Genomic DNA, 17,329 nt, shown 5'->3' on the forward strand with positions numbered 1-17,329 from the left:
TAAGCTTCCTTTCCCCACACTTGCCTCCCTACTCCTCCAAGGCCTTAGAGAAACCTAAACTCTTTGACTTTCATCTCTTTTCTTCTCTTTGCTCCCCAACCTCTTCATTCCTCCAAGTTTAGGTGCTTTGTTTTGTTTTTCTTTGGAAACATATTTCAGATTCACTCTTTTTCCTCTGTTCTCAACTGCTATCATCCTGGTCTGGTCCTCATCATTTCAGGCCAAATAACCACAGCAGCTTCTGGACTGGTGTCCTTGACTTCACTACCTCCTTCCTCTGGGACCTCAAGATTTACATGCATTGTTTTATTTAACCTTTATAATAATCCATGAGATCAATATTATTATTACACTTAGAAGACAAGGAATTGAGGGATAGAATGCAGGTTCCAATGGTGTTTGTCTGATTCTGTGTACTCTGCCAGCTCCAAAGAGACTACTGACCTTGGGCAAGTCACTTAACCTCCCAGTCTCAAATTCCTCATTCATAAATAACAGTAATTACCTCATTGTGAGAGCAACGGAGATAACACTTAGAAACCTGCCTAATGCACCATAACAGCTCAGTGATTGTCAGCAATTCAAGTCCCCAACCCCCAACCACAAACTCACATCTAACATATGAATTGGCTTATCATTCTGGACAAAATGCTTTCTGGAACGTCTTGACTCACAGCTGAGAGGCAGCTACCATACCTGGCCCCTTTCTTTGTCTCTCAAAGGTGCTGTCTCCTGGGAAACACCACAGGTTGTACGAAAAACTAACTCAAGCGGTCATTGGCAGAATGTACTGCCAAAGAATACATATACCTCATCTGGTGGAAAATGCACGGACTCTGCGATTCTGGCTTGTCCAGCTTGTATGACCACAGATCTTGAAACCTTTCTGAACTTACTTTCTCACCTACAAAATGAGAATAATAATACCTTCCCCGCAAGAGTATTGAGATGATGCATATAAAACCTTTCAGCACACTGCATGACCTACATAAGAGTTGTGTAGCTTCATCATGATCATTCAGTGTCTTAGAGTGCTTTATTAGAAGTCGAGGATGACAAGGATTTATAAAGCACGTATGTTCTAAATCAAGTATTAGAAGCAGAGGAAAGGCAAAAGGATTATGCAAACCAGACACAGGTTTTCCTGAAAACCTGAGTGCCTCAGTCTGAGGGATCAGGCAGTGCTTCCTTGCTCAAGCAGGAGCTGAGAAGCGGGAGAAAACCGCCCCACCAGCCTAGAGCCCAGCCCCCAGAGCCGCGTGACGCAGGCCCCGGCCCGCCGATGAGGGGCGGGGCCTGCGTTGGTCACGTGAGCGCGGGTGCGGAAATGGAACTGAGACGGCGTTCGCGATTGGCGGCGGCTGAAGGTCCAGGGGGCGGGGTCGGGCCTGCGGACGCGCCGGGAGGAGCCGGGGGAGGAGGCTGCAGCGGGGGCCGGCGCCGGAGTCGGGGATTCGACCGGCTGTGCAGACCCAGTGCTGGACCAGCGGCGGTCCGGGCAACCTCAGGCTGCGCGCGCGCCCGCTGTTCAGGGTACCCCAGGCCGAGGCGCCGACAACTGCTGGAGGCCGGTGGGTGGGCGGAGGGAGGCCAGAAGGGCGCGGGCGCCCTGTGTGTGGAGTGGCGGAGGCGGCCGGGGGCCGGGACGCCATGTCCATGGAGGACCCCTTCTTTGTGGTGAAAGGGTGAGTGTTGGCCGAGGGCTCCACTGGAGGAGGAGGTTGCGGTGGAGGTGCTGTCCACCCGTGCCTCCCCCGTCTTCTTGCTGTAGGGAAAGGGGACTAAGTTAAGGCTGGCGAGGGGACAGGGGAGGGTAGCCTTGAAGGCCATGACCAGGCGTCCAGCGACATCCCCTCCTCGCCCTAGCTGGATTGTGGAACCCGTGCCCCCAACCAGGCACCCGGGCGGGGGTCCCCTTTTGGACTGTGCGCTGCGGTGTAACTTATTTGGGGATCTAGAGGTTCAGGAGCTCCGCAGGTGTGGAAAGAGGACTGGGGGCTGTCGCCGAGCCCCGGATCCAGCTTCGAAGGAGGGAAAACAGCATCTGGGCAGGAAAAGGGAAATGGCCCTCCCGAGCTTTGTAGTTCGCGTGGACGTAGGTGAGCTCCATTGTCCATTGAGTTTGGAGCGCTCGCCCGCAGACCGGCCAGACCACAACATGCCCAGAGGCGTCTGAGCACGTTTGCTGGGAGCCTGGCGGGGGCGGCTGTTGATCTGGGAGGCTGGGGAGCACTGCTCCGGAAGACTGCTCAGTTCAGTGGGGGAGTTTTCACTGAGTAATGTGAGGGGAGGAAAGCAGCCCTTCACATTCGGTGCTGATGTTGGAAAGAAAACAAAATGACACCAGCCAAACTAAACTTTCCTCAGCTTTCTGTGAGCAACCGGGATTTTCCCACAGTTCTAAAGGAAATGAGTGTTTCATTTTAACTCCTTGATTTTGTCCAGGCCATTTGACAGGTTTCCCCCACCTCTTATTCTGTTTTTCGGAATATAACTGCCTTATTTTTCCCTGGGAGCTGTCCTGATTCCATCTTTGATTGCCAGGTTGTTGAAGATAGAAACTTCAATTGCACTTTGTTGTAACAACTTTGTAGCCATTAAACAAATTCAAGAAAGATCCGTTCTCTTGTCACAGTTTATTTCTAATAACTCGTTAGCTTTGTGTTTTGAATGTCAAACCTAAAAAATCTGACAACTGCAAAGTTGTTACAGTCTCAGAAGAGGATTACTAATAACCATAGTGTTCCTTGTTTTCAACTAGTTGCTACTAGCTTCCTATTTCTGTACTAGTAAAAGCTGACCTGTTAAGTTTTTGAAATCAACTATATGCCTGGTATTTAAGGGTTCCCCCCAAATTTCATTGGTACTATAGGTGAAATACTTCATTATTCATGATACAGTAAAATGTATTCCTACTATTTCTTAACATTTCGCCAGAAAGTTTTTTTTTTTTTTCCTTCACCTTACTTTAATTTAAATTGGAAAGATGGCAAGTTGTAGAATCACAAATAATATATGGTTCCTACCTGGGAAGTGTTATTTATTAGAAGATTTGATTTGGGGGTTAAGTTTTAAAATTTAAAGGTGAGTGTTGGAAGTTTTTAATGCTTAGGATGCAAAAGTTATCTTTGGCAGTGGAGATCAGAGATAAGAAATTTTTTTGTTTTTTTACTTTGGAATTTGTGAAAACCCTAATTGCTCTGTCATCTCGGCATTTTTTTCCTGATAGTATCCAGTACAGTCTATCAATGTTTGCTTCCTTGTTAGATATCACTGCTTTAGTGGAACACAGGCTTGGTTTTTTGGTTGACATTTGTATCATCTTAGCTTAAGGTACCTGAAGGAAAAGAGAGTCTCACTATTTTCTATTGTGGAAAGGTAAAGTCAGCCACAAGGTTGTCTCCAGATGTTTGTGTGATGGCACATCTGGGGAGCTCTGTGTTGCTTCTGTTTAAAGTATTGAAATGCATTACACAATGTGGAAACACTAATGGTGCCTAAATTATGACCTTTAGATAGGAGCTTCTAGTCTAATCTGAGGAACAGATCACCCCAAAATTAAGTTAAAATGACAGGTGGTAAATGATTAAGGGCAGTAGTGAGTACCACAGATGAGAAACATTCTAAGGCTTCAGAGAAAGGCAGCTTCTTAGGAATTGTCATGATGGGAAACACTTTTGGAATTGTAGTAGATCTCGAGTTAGGTTTTGAAGGTGGGCAGAATTTATTGGAGCACTCATGAAAGAGGCTTATGATTGGTCTTCCTGCTTCGAGTCTCTTTCCTCTGCCCTTGGATTTTTATTTTATTATTATTATTATTTGTATTAGGGATGAACCCAGGGGTGCTAAACCACTGAACCACATCCCCAGCCTGTTTCTTATTTTTTTATTGTGAGACAAGGGCTCACTAAGTTGCTGAGACTGACTTTGAACTTGTGATCCTCCTGCTTCAGTCTCCTGAGCCAGTGGGATTTCAGTCTTGCACCACTGTGCTGGGCCTTTTGGATTTATTTGATCAGTTGTGTTCAGTAGAAATATAATGCAAGCTATATGTTATTTTACATTTTCTGGTAGCTACGTTAAATAGTAAAAAGAGGCAGGGTGCTTGTAATCCCAGCTCCTCAGGAGGCTGACATGAAGATCATTCCTGGGCAGGAATTTTTAAGGGGGAAAAAGTAAAAAGAAACAGGTGAAATTAATGTTACTGCCTTCTTTAATATATTCAAGATATTATTTCAACGTGATTAGTATAAGATTATTAATGAAATATTTTACTTTTTTGTACTATCTTTGAAATCAATTGTGTTACTGTACATTTACATCTCATTTCAATTTGGATGTTAAATTTTCATCAGAAATACTGGTCTGGCTGGGTGTGGTGGCATACACCTGTAATCCCAGCGGCTCGGGAAGTTGAGGCAGGAGGATCACAAGTTCAAAACCAGCCTCAGCAACTTAGCAAGGCTCTAAGTAACTAAGTGAGACCCTGTCTTTAAATAAAAAATAAAATGGGTTGGGGACGTGGCTCAGTGGTTAAGTGCTTCTGGGTTCATTCCCTGGTACCACAAAAAAAAAAAAGAAAGAAAGAAAGAAAGAAAAAAGAAACATTTGAACATGTAGAGTTCATTAGTCACAGTTGAAAAGGTAAATTCACATACCTTATACACCATAGTTTTCTAGCAACTGAATTGCATGTCAGTTTTTAAATTTAAATAGATTAGAATTAAATTTTAGTTCCTCAGTCTCACTAGCTACAATTTAAGTCAGTCATTATTTTGTGGCTTCAGTGTTGGAGAGCACAAAGTAGCCTTTCTCAACCCAAGCAGCCACACCCTACTTAATGTCATTTAGTGGCAGCCTGTTGCCTACAGAAGAAAGTGCAGAGGCTTGGAGATGTCCCTGAGGCCGCCTCTTCTCCAGCCTGCACTCCCTCTGCTCACCCTCTGCTCACCCTCAGCCTCAGTGTGTCAGGTCAGCAGTGCCAGACTCCCTTCGGGGACTGTGCCTGCCTTGGTGACTATGCCTGCAATACTGGGTGCTCTTACTCCACAGGCACCCACTGCCTGATTCACCCACTCAGCTTTCAGGATTCAGCACGTCTCCACTGCCTCCAGGAAGGGCTTCCCTTGGCGTCTGTGACACATTGCACCTCTCTTTGGCTGTCTTTCCTTACTAGACTGTGAGGTTGAGGATTGGGACTGTTTGTTTTTCCTGTATTTCCAGCCTAGCACCTTGAATGTATAGCGTAAGTGTTGCGTGTGTACTCTGTCAGTGTTGGGGGTGAAGGAGTGGGGTTTCATGGGTGGGAACACACCCAGCAGAGGCCACGAGGGGAGCAGCCCAGTGGAGTAGGTATTTTGGGGGCAAAGTAAGAATAATATCTAACATTTAAAGGATGCATCTCTGGACCAGGCATTATGTGCTGAAAGAAGCACTTTATGTGGATTTTCACTTTGTAAGGATATACCTGCCATTTTAGAGAGGAGGAACTGAGAAAGCATACTGGGGTTAACTTGCTGGCCCTGGGTCACACAGCCAAGTGGGCCCAGGAGTCACATATGAACAGCCTAATTCCATTCAAACTGTTAGTAACTTCATAGTACAACTAGAATAGGGTCAAGTTATGTTAACCTGAGGAGAATCTCATCTTGAGGCCATTAGAGATTTTTGGAGCAGGAAAATGACATGAAATTAGGGTTTTAAGAATATAAAATTGGAAAAATTAAAAAGGAGATAGCTGTTGTGCTTTAAACGTGCAGTGATTAGTGCCTGAGTGTTTAAAGGTCCTTTTGAGAGGTTTTGACATTTTCAGTGCCTTGTTCAGAGCAAAATCCCAAAACAGGGATTGCCGTGAGTGTGTGTGTGTGTGTGTGTGTGTGTTGTCTGGAAATCCAGCTTAAGGGCCTTACACGTGCCAGGTGTGTACTCTACCATTGAGCTACATTCTTAATCCAGGATTGCTTTATCATTCTTATAATATGGGTACTATTATTATTATCATTTTATAATGAAGAAAGTTACACTTAGTAAAAAAAACTACTTCAAGTTTATAAACTTGTGGAAAGTGAAAAGGTCAGGATATGTGTGTGTGTGTGTGTGTGTGTGTGTATTACTAATTAGTTTAGAAATTGGGATTATATATTATATATCACTTTATGATCTTGGAGGGATCTTTTAATTACTGTTATATTTTGACATAACTATAATTTATCTTTTAGTATGGACGTTTATGCTTCTAATTTTTCATTATTAGCAATTAATGTGGTGGTAAACCACTTATTATAGGTCTTTATTGCTGCTTCTGATTGTTTTCATAGCCTATATTCCTAGTAGAGCGTAATTGCTCATTCAGAGGGCATGCACAACAAAACTTTAGATGCATATCATCAAACTACCCTCTACAATACACCCTCCCTTTCTCCTCAGACTGTTTAAGGGGACTATTTCCCTTATTTCTTTGCCAGGAGAGGGGTTCTCATTTTTAATTAATCTGTATTTAAGAAATTTTTGAGAAATTGCTAAATGAAAAATTCCATTTTTGATTCTTGTTTTCATCTTTGTGTTCCGTAAGAACTATTCAGTGTTTCATGAGTGAACCCATTTTGAATTTTTGATCTTGTAACTTTAACATTTAGCCCTTGAGAATTTGCAGTTTCTAATAACAAGCCACAAAGAAAACCACATAATCGAGTTTGTTCAGATACAAGAGTGCAGTCCTGAGTTGCTTAACAATGGGGATACGTTCTGAGAAATGACTCGCTATTGTGCAGACATGATAGGTGTACTTCAGAAAACCAAGGTGCTACAACCTCCCTGGGCCATAATTACAGGACCACTGTCACATGTGCTGTCTGTTCTTAACCAGAACATCATGTGGGTGCATGACCGTGTTGTTCCCAGTGAGCCTGTCCTGTTGATAAAAGGCATGGATGTGGGCCTCCTTGACATTTTGCTGCTTTGGGGGCTTTGTGTGCCTGACAAGTACAGTTTTATTTCTGGGTTCTGGCCGTGGATCAGTGTTGAAATAATGATGTAAATAAGCAGTTAAGCAAGATGGTGTATGTTGTATTCTCTCTCTTTTCTGTGTATCTTGCTTTCCTGATACTGAATTATGAGCTGCATGAGGGCAGACATCATGCATTTCCTTCACATTCAGTATTGTCACTTTTATCGACAATATTGTTCCAGTAGAATCAGATGTTTCATTGTGAAACAACCTTTCAAGCACTCATTATACGTTTATCAACTGCCCGGTATTACATTTGGCTCCTGAAAGTGTAGTTTAACCAGGATATGTGAAAGGTATATTGTGTGTAAGATTTTGGAATAGTTGGAAAAAGGAAAGGCCCACAGTGGAAATGATGGTTAAAGATATCTTAGTAAAGGAATGGGGCCTCAAACTGGGCCTTAAAGGAAGTGTCTTCTTTTCAGGCTAGGGAAGCATCTGAGCAGGCCACGGCCAGCAGTGAACAAGGCGAAGGTGGGAGTAAGAGCTGGCAACTGACTCAGAATCACAGGCACACCTGTTGTGCCCTGCTGGAGGCATTTTTTTTAGCTAGCAGTTACTACTCATGGGCTTATAATCACCTTTCAAGGACTCAGACCCAGATCCTCTGATTTCACTAGGAAAATAGATTTGTCTGGAGGCTTTGCAAAAATGGGATTAAATAGGTCTTAATAGTGGAATGCCTCTCAAACTCAGGGTCAGAAGAACTTGAGGCAAGCAGCCAAGATGTCTGAGCCCCAGGTCTCTTATTTGTTCAGTGAGTCCAGGCTAGGTTATCTTGAAAGTTCCTTCCAGATCTAAAGATCTAGTGATTGGGCTTAAGTAGAGGTTGTGCAAGGTGAGAATTGGAAGGAGGCGTCAAAGCAGGCTCTCATCTAGACGAGTTTTGAAGCTTGGAAAATGGTGGTACTGGTAGAGAGGGAAGCAGATCTTTCTTTTTTATTTTGGTTTTGTTTGCATGTTTAAATACCTGCTTTTCTTGTAGGTAGGCTGTGATTAGTTTGATTTTAGGCAAATAGAATGTTCCTCAGGGAATGAAAATACAGGAATTAATCCTGGGTGAGTGGTTAGGGTTGGAAATGTGGTTGGGGAGTCATCAACCTAAAAGAAGTGCTTTGGACCTGTGAGTGCTGATGAGCGCCCAGGAGCCAAGCCTGAGGATGCTGAGAAGTAGTGGGATCAAGTGGAGGGAGAGGGGAGAGGAAACTGCTAGAAAACCCAGAAACAAAGGGGAAGCGTTTGCTGAGTAGCATTCCCCTGTACAGATGGGCCACTCGTTAGTTAAGGACACTGGTGCTGTTTTCAAGTTTGGGCTGTTAATGAGCAGGCTACTGTAGAACTTTACAGCGGTTGTGTGAACATGTTCTCATGTCACCTGGGAGTATGATTGTTGCGCCCTGTGGGAAGTGCATGTTTCATTTTGAGAAACAGGCAACCTTTTTCCAGTGTTGGTGAGAGTTTGCATGCCCCCCAGGGTTCCAGCTAACCCACCACCTTTCCAGCACTTGATATTGTCAGCAGTGAGGCCTGTGATTCTGAGTCAGTTGCCAGCTCTTACTCCCACCTTCGCCTTGCTCACTGCTGGCCGTGGCCTGCTCAGATGCTTCCCCAGCCTGAAAAGCAGACTCTTCTTTTAAGGTCCTATTTGAGGCCCCATTCCTTTATTAAGATATCTTTAACCATCATTTCCACTGTGGGCCTTTCCTTTTTCCAACTATCCCACAATCTTACACGCAATATATCTTTTAACTGTTCTAAATATATAGTGGAATCTCACTGAGGATTTAATTTGCGTTTCCTAATGACAGTGATATTGGACATCTTTTCAGGTGCTTATTTGTTATACTTATGTCTTTGGTAAAGTGACTTAAATATTTTGTCCATTTTTTTAATTGTTCTCTTGTTAGTTTTGAGTTTGTTTTAAAACATATATGTTCTGAATACAGGTCATTTGTGAGATTGCAGGTATTTTCCCCTTAGTACACATTTTAATGTTCTGTATGGCTAAATGGAAATGTGCTTGAAGCATTTTTTTCTGTATTGTGAAATATAATGGTTGTCTCTAGGAGAAACTTTTTTTGGTTGACTTGTGAACTGAAACAGCTGTTTTCCCCCCAACAGAATCTTATTTTTACTTGGAAGAATGAATGACAGCAGTTATTGAGATTTACGTGTTTTCTCATATCTCCAAATTATCCTAAATATTCTTGAGATTTTTTTTTTTTGAAAAATTAATGAACTTAACCACTTCATGGGAAACAACTGACAGCATTTTTACCAATGGTAAAATTAGAGCCTTTAAAAAAAGACACAGAATTTTGGGAGGCTGTGATCTTGCAGACTCCCAGTAATTAGGTTCTTCTGAGGAGATTGAGTGATGGTAACAATGATTTGGATTTTGTATATGAAATGAATCTTCAAAGCTCAGTAAACAAATAGTTTTCAAACAGTACATCATGTTACAAAATCATCAATGGGTGAAAGATCCATTCAAAGTAGAAGATAGACAAATGGAATATAATCTGTGAGAATTCAAAAAGTTCTTTAGTACAGTGTCAGGTTCCAAATTGCAACCAACCTTTAAGAAACTACCATTTGTCAAATTTTGGTATACCTTTAAAAAAATCCAGTTATCTTTAAAGATTGCTAAAGTATTTCTCCCTGTTCACCTGTTTATGAGAGGCTGAATTCTCATCGTGTATGCTCCAGCCAAAAGTACATCAAAAGACTGAACGCATAGTGTGCTTACCTAGCATGCACAAGGCCCTGGGGTCAATCCCCAGTACTGGGGGGGAAAAAAGACTGAAAGTAGAAACAGGTATGAGAATACAGTTGCCATGTATTAAATAAATTTGTAAAAATGTAAAACAGCACCAACTCTTCTCACTATATTTAGGTTTCAGATAGCTTTTTATAAAACATTATTTTAATACATTGATTTATTTTAAATTAATTGATGAATGTTTTAAATATTTGTTTCAATTTCCAATATGGTAAATAGCAACAGATAAAACCCATATCAGTCTAAGTTCTTTGGAATGTAGAGGAAGAATGAAGGGGAATCCTGAGACCAAAAAGTTTATAGACAGCTACTTGGAATTTAATTCCAGCCTTGTCATAAATCGCCTACTGGTGGTGGAGAATATGGTATGCCCAAGACAGGTTTTCTTGGTTTGAGGCTTCTAGTTCTTAAAAAGGACTTTGTGTTTACAGAATTGAGAAATTTTATATTCTTTAAAATGAGATGTCTTTATAGATACTTCTATAACTCTTTGTCTTTCATTATCATAGATACTAAATTCTTAAATATAAACCAAATACTTTGCATATGGGATACCATCCTCATTTTCTACCAAATTGACAAGAAACTTCAATAAAGAGTAAAGATAGTCGATTTACATCTTACTTATTTCTCTTCCATTTTGTCTTAAATGGAGTTTATCATCAGCACTGAAAGTCTGGAGGCTGACTTGAGAGGAATAGTTGAGAGGACTGCCTAGTCCATAAACTAGATGTGGACATCCTTGGTAGGTGCACTGTTGGCCATGTAGTACACTGATTTATTCTGTCCAGGTCCACTAGCAATTCTTTAACGTTCAGCCTTTCAGCGCTTGTAAGTACACCATAGACCTAAATATTGTAAGATGCTTTTTAAAATTTTTACTAGTGCTTTGTCTTTTCTGGTTTTTGAAATGTCAGAGGGAAGAAGATGCATGCAAATTCTGTCGTAAAACCACAGACAATAGATACCCCAATCAGCTAGAACACATTTTTGTGCTGTTTGTTCCAGAAGAATTGGTGGAGAAATTGTAGGAGGATCAAAGCAGTTCTCTTAGTTTGGAAACAGTGGGGTTATAAGTTTGTGCATGAGAAACCATATGATTCTAAAACGATTCTCTTCGGTTTTTTAATGCGGTAGTGTTAGAATATAACATTTAAATGGTGGATATTGGCCTATGGGAAGGGTATTTTGTAAAATCTTGCAACTATATCTAACCTAAAATCATTAAGTTCATAGCACTTACTAGCCTAGTCTCACACTCTAAACAGTAAAAATACTAATCTGTTATATAACATTTCTTATTCCAGGAAAATAGATGTATTTAAAGCTAATAATGTTTGGAAATCTATGAAATTTTGGGTTTAAAAATGTCTCAGACTAAAATACTTAACCTGTAAAATACAAGCTGTATAAAAGAAACATTCTCCCCCCCTTTCCACCCTAAGAAAAGAAAGGTTGTACAAGAACTTTTTAATCTGAATATAAAGTACTATCACCCACATGGAAGAATGTAGGGATATTAATGACCCTTCAGTTAATTTGCAGGATTGCATCTTTGTGTTACTTATAAGTGTAATCTTTTCAGAGAAAAATTAAATGTGTCCTCCAACAACTTGGAATTGTAGCTGCTTAAATAATGGCTATTTTATTCTGAGCATCAGCTGAGAATATAATACTGAGTTTGTGTATTTCAACTTTGGTATTTGCGCCCGAAGAGCCTCCTTCCGTGGGAATGGTGGTTGCTGAGGATGGTGTTTGGTGCTACATGCTAACTTCAGTCACCCAGGAACTTCTTCATGACATATGTTGTTTGCAATTTTCCTTTCCCTTCATCTTGATTGCAGAGAGGTACAGAAAGCAGTCAACACTGCCCAGGGGTTGTTTCAGAGATGGACAGAGCTTCTCCAGGACCCCTCTGCAGCAACAAGGGAAGAGATCGACTGGACCACCAACGAGCTGAGAAACAACCTCCGAAGCATAGAGTGGGATCTGGAGGACCTTGACGAGACCATCAATATCCTTTTCCGTGGTGTCTGCATCGTTTGCACTCATGAAGAGACAAACAGGCAGGTTTTTATCCAGATGTCTCTACTATATCAGTGAGACATTTCCAATTATCAGTTGACGTGGCTCTTATTTGTAGCATGACACATTTAAAATAATTGCCTGTCAGCCAAGGTAAGCAGACCAATTCTTCTACAGCACATGACAAATTCCACAACGTGAAGGCAGCGTAGTGCAGTGGTCCTGACTTTTGGACCCTGAAGTGAGACTGCTGGTAGCGCCACAGTGTACTACTTGCACACTTAGTAGAGTATTCCTGACACCACACAGATGGGAGTTTTTCCCAGCACACCAAGCCAGAAGACGCCAGTGGGTTACTGCACTGCACTTCAACTCTGACACTGTTCACCTGCAGATAGCATCAGATCCACAGGTTGAGAGTTCCGCCCCACAAGACTGTCCCCACCTCAGGTGCAACTCACAAGCTCCACGTCTGACCTGTGCTTCTGACCCCCACTTCCATTGGAGTTTGGTTAATTTCCTAGAGCGGCTCCCAGAATTCAGGAAAACACTTTATGCTCACCCATTTATTATAAAGGATATTAGAACACACAGATAACAGCCAGGTGGAAGAACTTTGTAGGGTGAAGTGTGGGCGTGGAGGTACTGCCCTCCAGGAATCTCCACACATTCAGCTCCCTGGAAGCTCCCAACCCTGTCCATTTGGAGTTTTATGGACGCTTCATTACATAATGATTGATTACATGGCCACTGGCGATCACTCACTCTTCAGCCCTTTTCCCCTCCCCGGAGGTGGTGGGGGATGGGGCTGAAAGTTTCTGCCCTCTAATCAGTTTGTTCCCTTGTGACCAGCCCTCTTCCCAATGCTATCTAGAAACTGCCAGCTATCAGTCACCTCATTAACATATACAGTGACCTTTATTACTCCAGAGATTCCAAGGGTTTTAGGAGCTGTGAACCAGTAACCAGGAACAGAGACCAAGTACTCTTATTATATTACAGTATCACAAGCAGTCTGACTGTGGCTTTCGGCATATTGGGCATACTGCAAAACTTCTCAGTGCTTTAGTTTTTTTTCTTCATTAGAAAGGATAACAGGAGTATCTAGTTTGTAGGATTGTCAAGAAGTTCCCATGTAAAGAGCTTAGAATGGTGCCTGGCACATAGTAAGCATCTAAAAGGTATTGGTGTTTGAACTGGAGGTGTAGGTCAGTGTTAAGAGTTCTTGCTTAGCATGATAATCTGGGTTCAATCCCCAACAATGTAAAAAAAAAAAAACAAAAAAACAAGTATTAGTAGTCATTGTTACAGAGAGTTATATACAGACTAGTGTTATTAATTAGAGATCAAAAGAAAATTTTTGTAGCCTTTCTGTTTAAGAAGTGATATTAAAATGCCACTGTCCATTGGACAGTTACCATGCAATTGCATTTAGTAAAAGCAGATCTAGTTATGCTAATTTAGTGCTATTGATGTTTTTAAGTCCACTGATCTGGCTAACAGACTACAGAACCATTGAAGCTGAATTATGTGACTTTTTTCAATTGGAGATCCCATTTAATGAAAACTTTAGGTGGAAGATTTGTCAGTTGCATTTCTGAGTTTTTCCCCTCTAAGTGAGATTAAAAACATCAAGGAAACTAGCTTTTGTAAAAAATCACTCACTTGTTAGCATAGGTTCATATGTAGTTAATATATTCAGTGCATGATTTTTGTAATAATGACCCTGGATATCTTTTAAATTATTAAAAGACAATTGTGTTCCCTAAAATAAAATGTGAGGGGACAGAATCAGAATCACAGATATAGGGAGATAATTTTTCCCTTGAGACAGGAGGAAAGGATAAAAGATTGAGGGAGATAAGTTGTGAGATAAAGAGGACAAGTTTTGAAAGATTTTCATCTTTCGTTCAGCAAACTTTTATTTTGGCAGGTGCTGAGTATTGAACTCAGGGCCTCAGGCATGCTAGGCAAGTAAGTGCTCTACCACTGAGCTCCATCCCCAGCTCAGGAAACATTTCTTGAGTATACTACGGACCAGGTATTTTATTGGTTACTGAAATTAGATTAATAAGTAAAACAATGTACTAAACCTCATGGAACTTAGGAGTGCCAGTGGGAAACAGATATTAATCAAATAATAGCACAAATACATAACAGCAGACTATGAGAAAGAAGTACAGAGCTATTCCAGTGTCTGACCTTATGCAGCTGGACCAGGCTGGAGGGCAGGGAGTCAAGGGCAACTTCCCTGAAGGCTTGATTCTGCTAGATTAGATCTTGGCATAAGGGGAAGTGGTTTGGAGTGGCAAACTGAGAAAGGTTTGTAAAAGCTGTCATGGGAAAAGAAATCAGAAGTCAAAAAAGGAGGAGTAAAAATGTTGGTAAGCAGCAAGAAGATCCTGGCCCAGGATTTGCAGTGAACCCAGTCAGTAGGGTTTGATCTGGCAGGCCATCTCTGGTGGGGCAAACGGGCATTCGAGTAGCTATGGGAAGAGGAAGTTTGACAATGCTTATTGTCAGGTTGATGGTTTTCAGAAGGCTTGACCGGTTTTTATTGCTTGCATGTGAGGGATTTTGTGGTTTAACAAAATGTCGTTCGTTAGGTTTTTGATGGTGAAATTGCTTTACCTTAACTTTATGACCCACGCATAGTTGAAGCGAATCCTAGAAAATTCAACCTTGACGCAACTGAGTTGAGTATAAGAAAAGCCTTCATTACAAGTACTCGGCAAGTTGTCAGGGTAAGGAGTATGTTCTTACTGTTGTTATCTTTGTAAGAAACAGCCAAACTTTGGAAACATTTCCCCTAATTGTAAACTATTAGGTTGACTCTGAGCGACTATTTTTTTGAAATATTTAATTGTCAATGAACCTTTATTTTTTATTTATTTATGTATAGCAGGGCTGAGAATCAAACCCAGTGCCTCACACATGCCAGGCAAGCACTGAGCCACAACCCCAGCCCCTGGACCACTTTTTAGTATGAATTAAATGCCAGTTTCCCATGATTAGCTTCTCTTTGATTGAAGGAAAATAATCTGTTTTTAATATGATCATGCTTATTAGAGCAAAAATGAGACAATAAGCTGCTGGCTTTGAAAAGATTACTAGTGTGATCCTACATGTCTGTACCTCCAGTTTTCCTATTTCTTTGTACACTCTTTCTGGACAAAAGGAAGAATTATTGTTGCAGAAGCTCTTTGGTTTCTTGACTGAATGATACTGGCTTGCATTGCTGAAGAATGGTTCTTCCTGGGTTTGGGTGGTGGTCTCTCCCACCATCCAAATTGCTTATGGAACTCTTGGAATCCATGTTATTGACATTACCTTATACTACTGTTTGACAGTCTTTCCAGAGCTGTCCAGGGCAAGCAAGCATCTCTCAATATGTAAAAAGAACCAGTCAAGTGGTCAAATCTTTACCCCAAATTATTAAGAATACTACCCATTATTAAACACTGTGAGAGAATATGGTTTAAGTCTTGCATCATTAAGATATGTTCTGTATTTTGAAACTATATGGCTAAGCCATTTGATTAGCATAACTAGATGTAAGAGAACCAGCTGTCTTTAACATATGTACTAGAAAGCAGCTTCCTTGAATAAAAAGACTTGGGATCAGACCAGTGCTAACATATGGCAAGAACCTGGTACACATTTGCCAAAGAGTGCCACGTGATTTCCTTTTCACGTTGTTTCAAATGGTAGACCATCACTGAACTTCGTATATTGTTTTTGTTTTATTCAGTAGTTGCCTTTCTATATACTTAAATCTAAATTGCTTATAAATAAATCCACCTTTTAAAGGGGCAGAGTGTTTCTGGACTTTAGGTGCTTTGTTTAGAGAATGAGGACTTGGATTAGATACTCCTAATTTCTAGCCAGTTAGAAATGATGTTCTGGGCTGGGGAGATAGCTCAGTCGGTAGAGTGCTTGCCTTGTAAGCACAAGGCCCTGGGTTCGATCCCCAGCACCCAAAAAAAAAAAAAAAAAAAAAAAAAAAAAAAAAGAAATGATGTTCTGATAAGGAAGTTCTGTTGTTAAGTGACATATCTTTTTATATAATTTCTGAGTTTTAAAAAATAAATACAGCTTTCTTTTCTTCTTGTCTTCCTTTCTGCTTTCCAAAGGACATGACTTTAATATTAAATGGTGCCTTGCAGTGAACGATACGATCTTAACTTTGATATCACATTTTTAATTCTGTAAGATATTACTATGAATTTTGGAAATTGGAATTCATTGGTCAATATTGGAAATTAAGGTAGTTGGTATAATTGGAAGTAGAATCCAAAGTTCATTTTCTAATATTTAAAGTTTTTTTTTTAAGTATAATCTTACAAAGTCTTATAAATCACATCAGTACTTCAAAATGTTGCTGTCCTACAGTTGAGATCTAATTCATACTCAACTGTGTGATCCAACTGACTGCTTTAGGTTTTTAATCATTCTTGTTTTAATTTATTAAATTTAAATTATAGTTTAATTTTAATTTTGGAGAAGCTGTTAGTTTGAATTTTTTGTTGTTGTTTTTTCTGAGGATTGAACCCAGGAGCATTTTGCCTCTGAGCTATGTCCCCAGCCCTTTTAAAAAAATTTTATTCTGAGGAAGGATCTCACTAAGTTGTCCAAGGCCTGGAGTTTGCACTGCTCTTGCCTCAGCCTCCCGAGCAGCTGAGATTGCAGGTGTGTACCACAGTGCCTGGCTGAAGCTGTCAGCGTTTGCCGGTGGTGGGGTAACAATGCCTAACTGAGCTTTTCTTGATTTGATTTTAATGAATTCTGTTGAAAATCCTGTAGGAGAGAAGGAAGTAGCCACAATACTAACTGGAGTAAAAACAAAAACAAACAAAAACAAAAAATACATTCAGCTAAACAGTGCTAGTAAAAAAAGTCTCATTGTGTATGTTCTTCCAGCCATCTTTTAAGATTGTGAAGTCTATTAAGTTTTGGTGGTAGTTTTTACAAAAGAATGTAAAATATTTGGGCTGGGGCTATAGCTTAGTGATAGAGTACTTGCCTAGCATGCAAAGGCCTTCGGTTCAATCCACCACAAAAAAATAAAATAAAAAATAAAAAAAGAAAGCAAAATATCCTAGTTTTTATGTAAATAGGTTTTATATCTTTGAGGTAGTCATTTGTTTATTTATGAGATTTCACATACGAAATTTTGTGTTTTGAAAATGTATTCTAGAAGAGACTTTGGTTTGGTAGTGAGTTTTGCAGCATGTGGTAGAACAGTAATGCATAAATGGTCAGGAAATCTTAGTTCTAGGCCATGCTGTGACCTTAATAAATTTTAATCATAGACAGTCAGTCAGCCTTTCTGGATCTCAGTTTTAACAATGAAATGATCCTCACTGACTTTCTCTGACTTTAACTTTCAAAGGGAATCAAATTGCCCCCACTTCCCACCTGCCAAAACTATCCCAACCCAAGAAATGTTTGTGATTATAAGTCAAGAAGAAGTAACTTTGGTTAATGAGAAAGCATAAGGTGTCTGTGTGTGCAGA

General features: G+C 40.6%; 1 protein-coding gene across 1 annotated transcript in view; it reads left to right on the plus strand.

Moving 5' to 3' along the window:
* The first annotated feature begins 1,421 nt into the window (after nucleotides 1–1,421).
* The window catches only part of Stx6 (syntaxin 6), a 39,804-nt gene continuing 23,896 nt past the window's right edge, over nucleotides 1,422–17,329 (plus strand). Inside the window, exons 1-3 of the mRNA XM_047520686.1 lie at nucleotides 1,422–1,685; nucleotides 11,633–11,802; nucleotides 14,463–14,557. Coding sequence (XP_047376642.1) covers nucleotides 1,651–1,685; nucleotides 11,633–11,802; nucleotides 14,463–14,557 — 300 coding nt within the window. The 5' untranslated portion in view covers nucleotides 1,422–1,650. The remainder of the gene's footprint in view (nucleotides 1,686–11,632; nucleotides 11,803–14,462; nucleotides 14,558–17,329) is intronic.

Source organism: Sciurus carolinensis, chromosome 12 (genome assembly GCF_902686445.1).
Source record: "Sciurus carolinensis chromosome 12, mSciCar1.2, whole genome shotgun sequence".
NCBI lineage: Eukaryota > Metazoa > Chordata > Mammalia > Rodentia > Sciuridae > Sciurus > Sciurus carolinensis.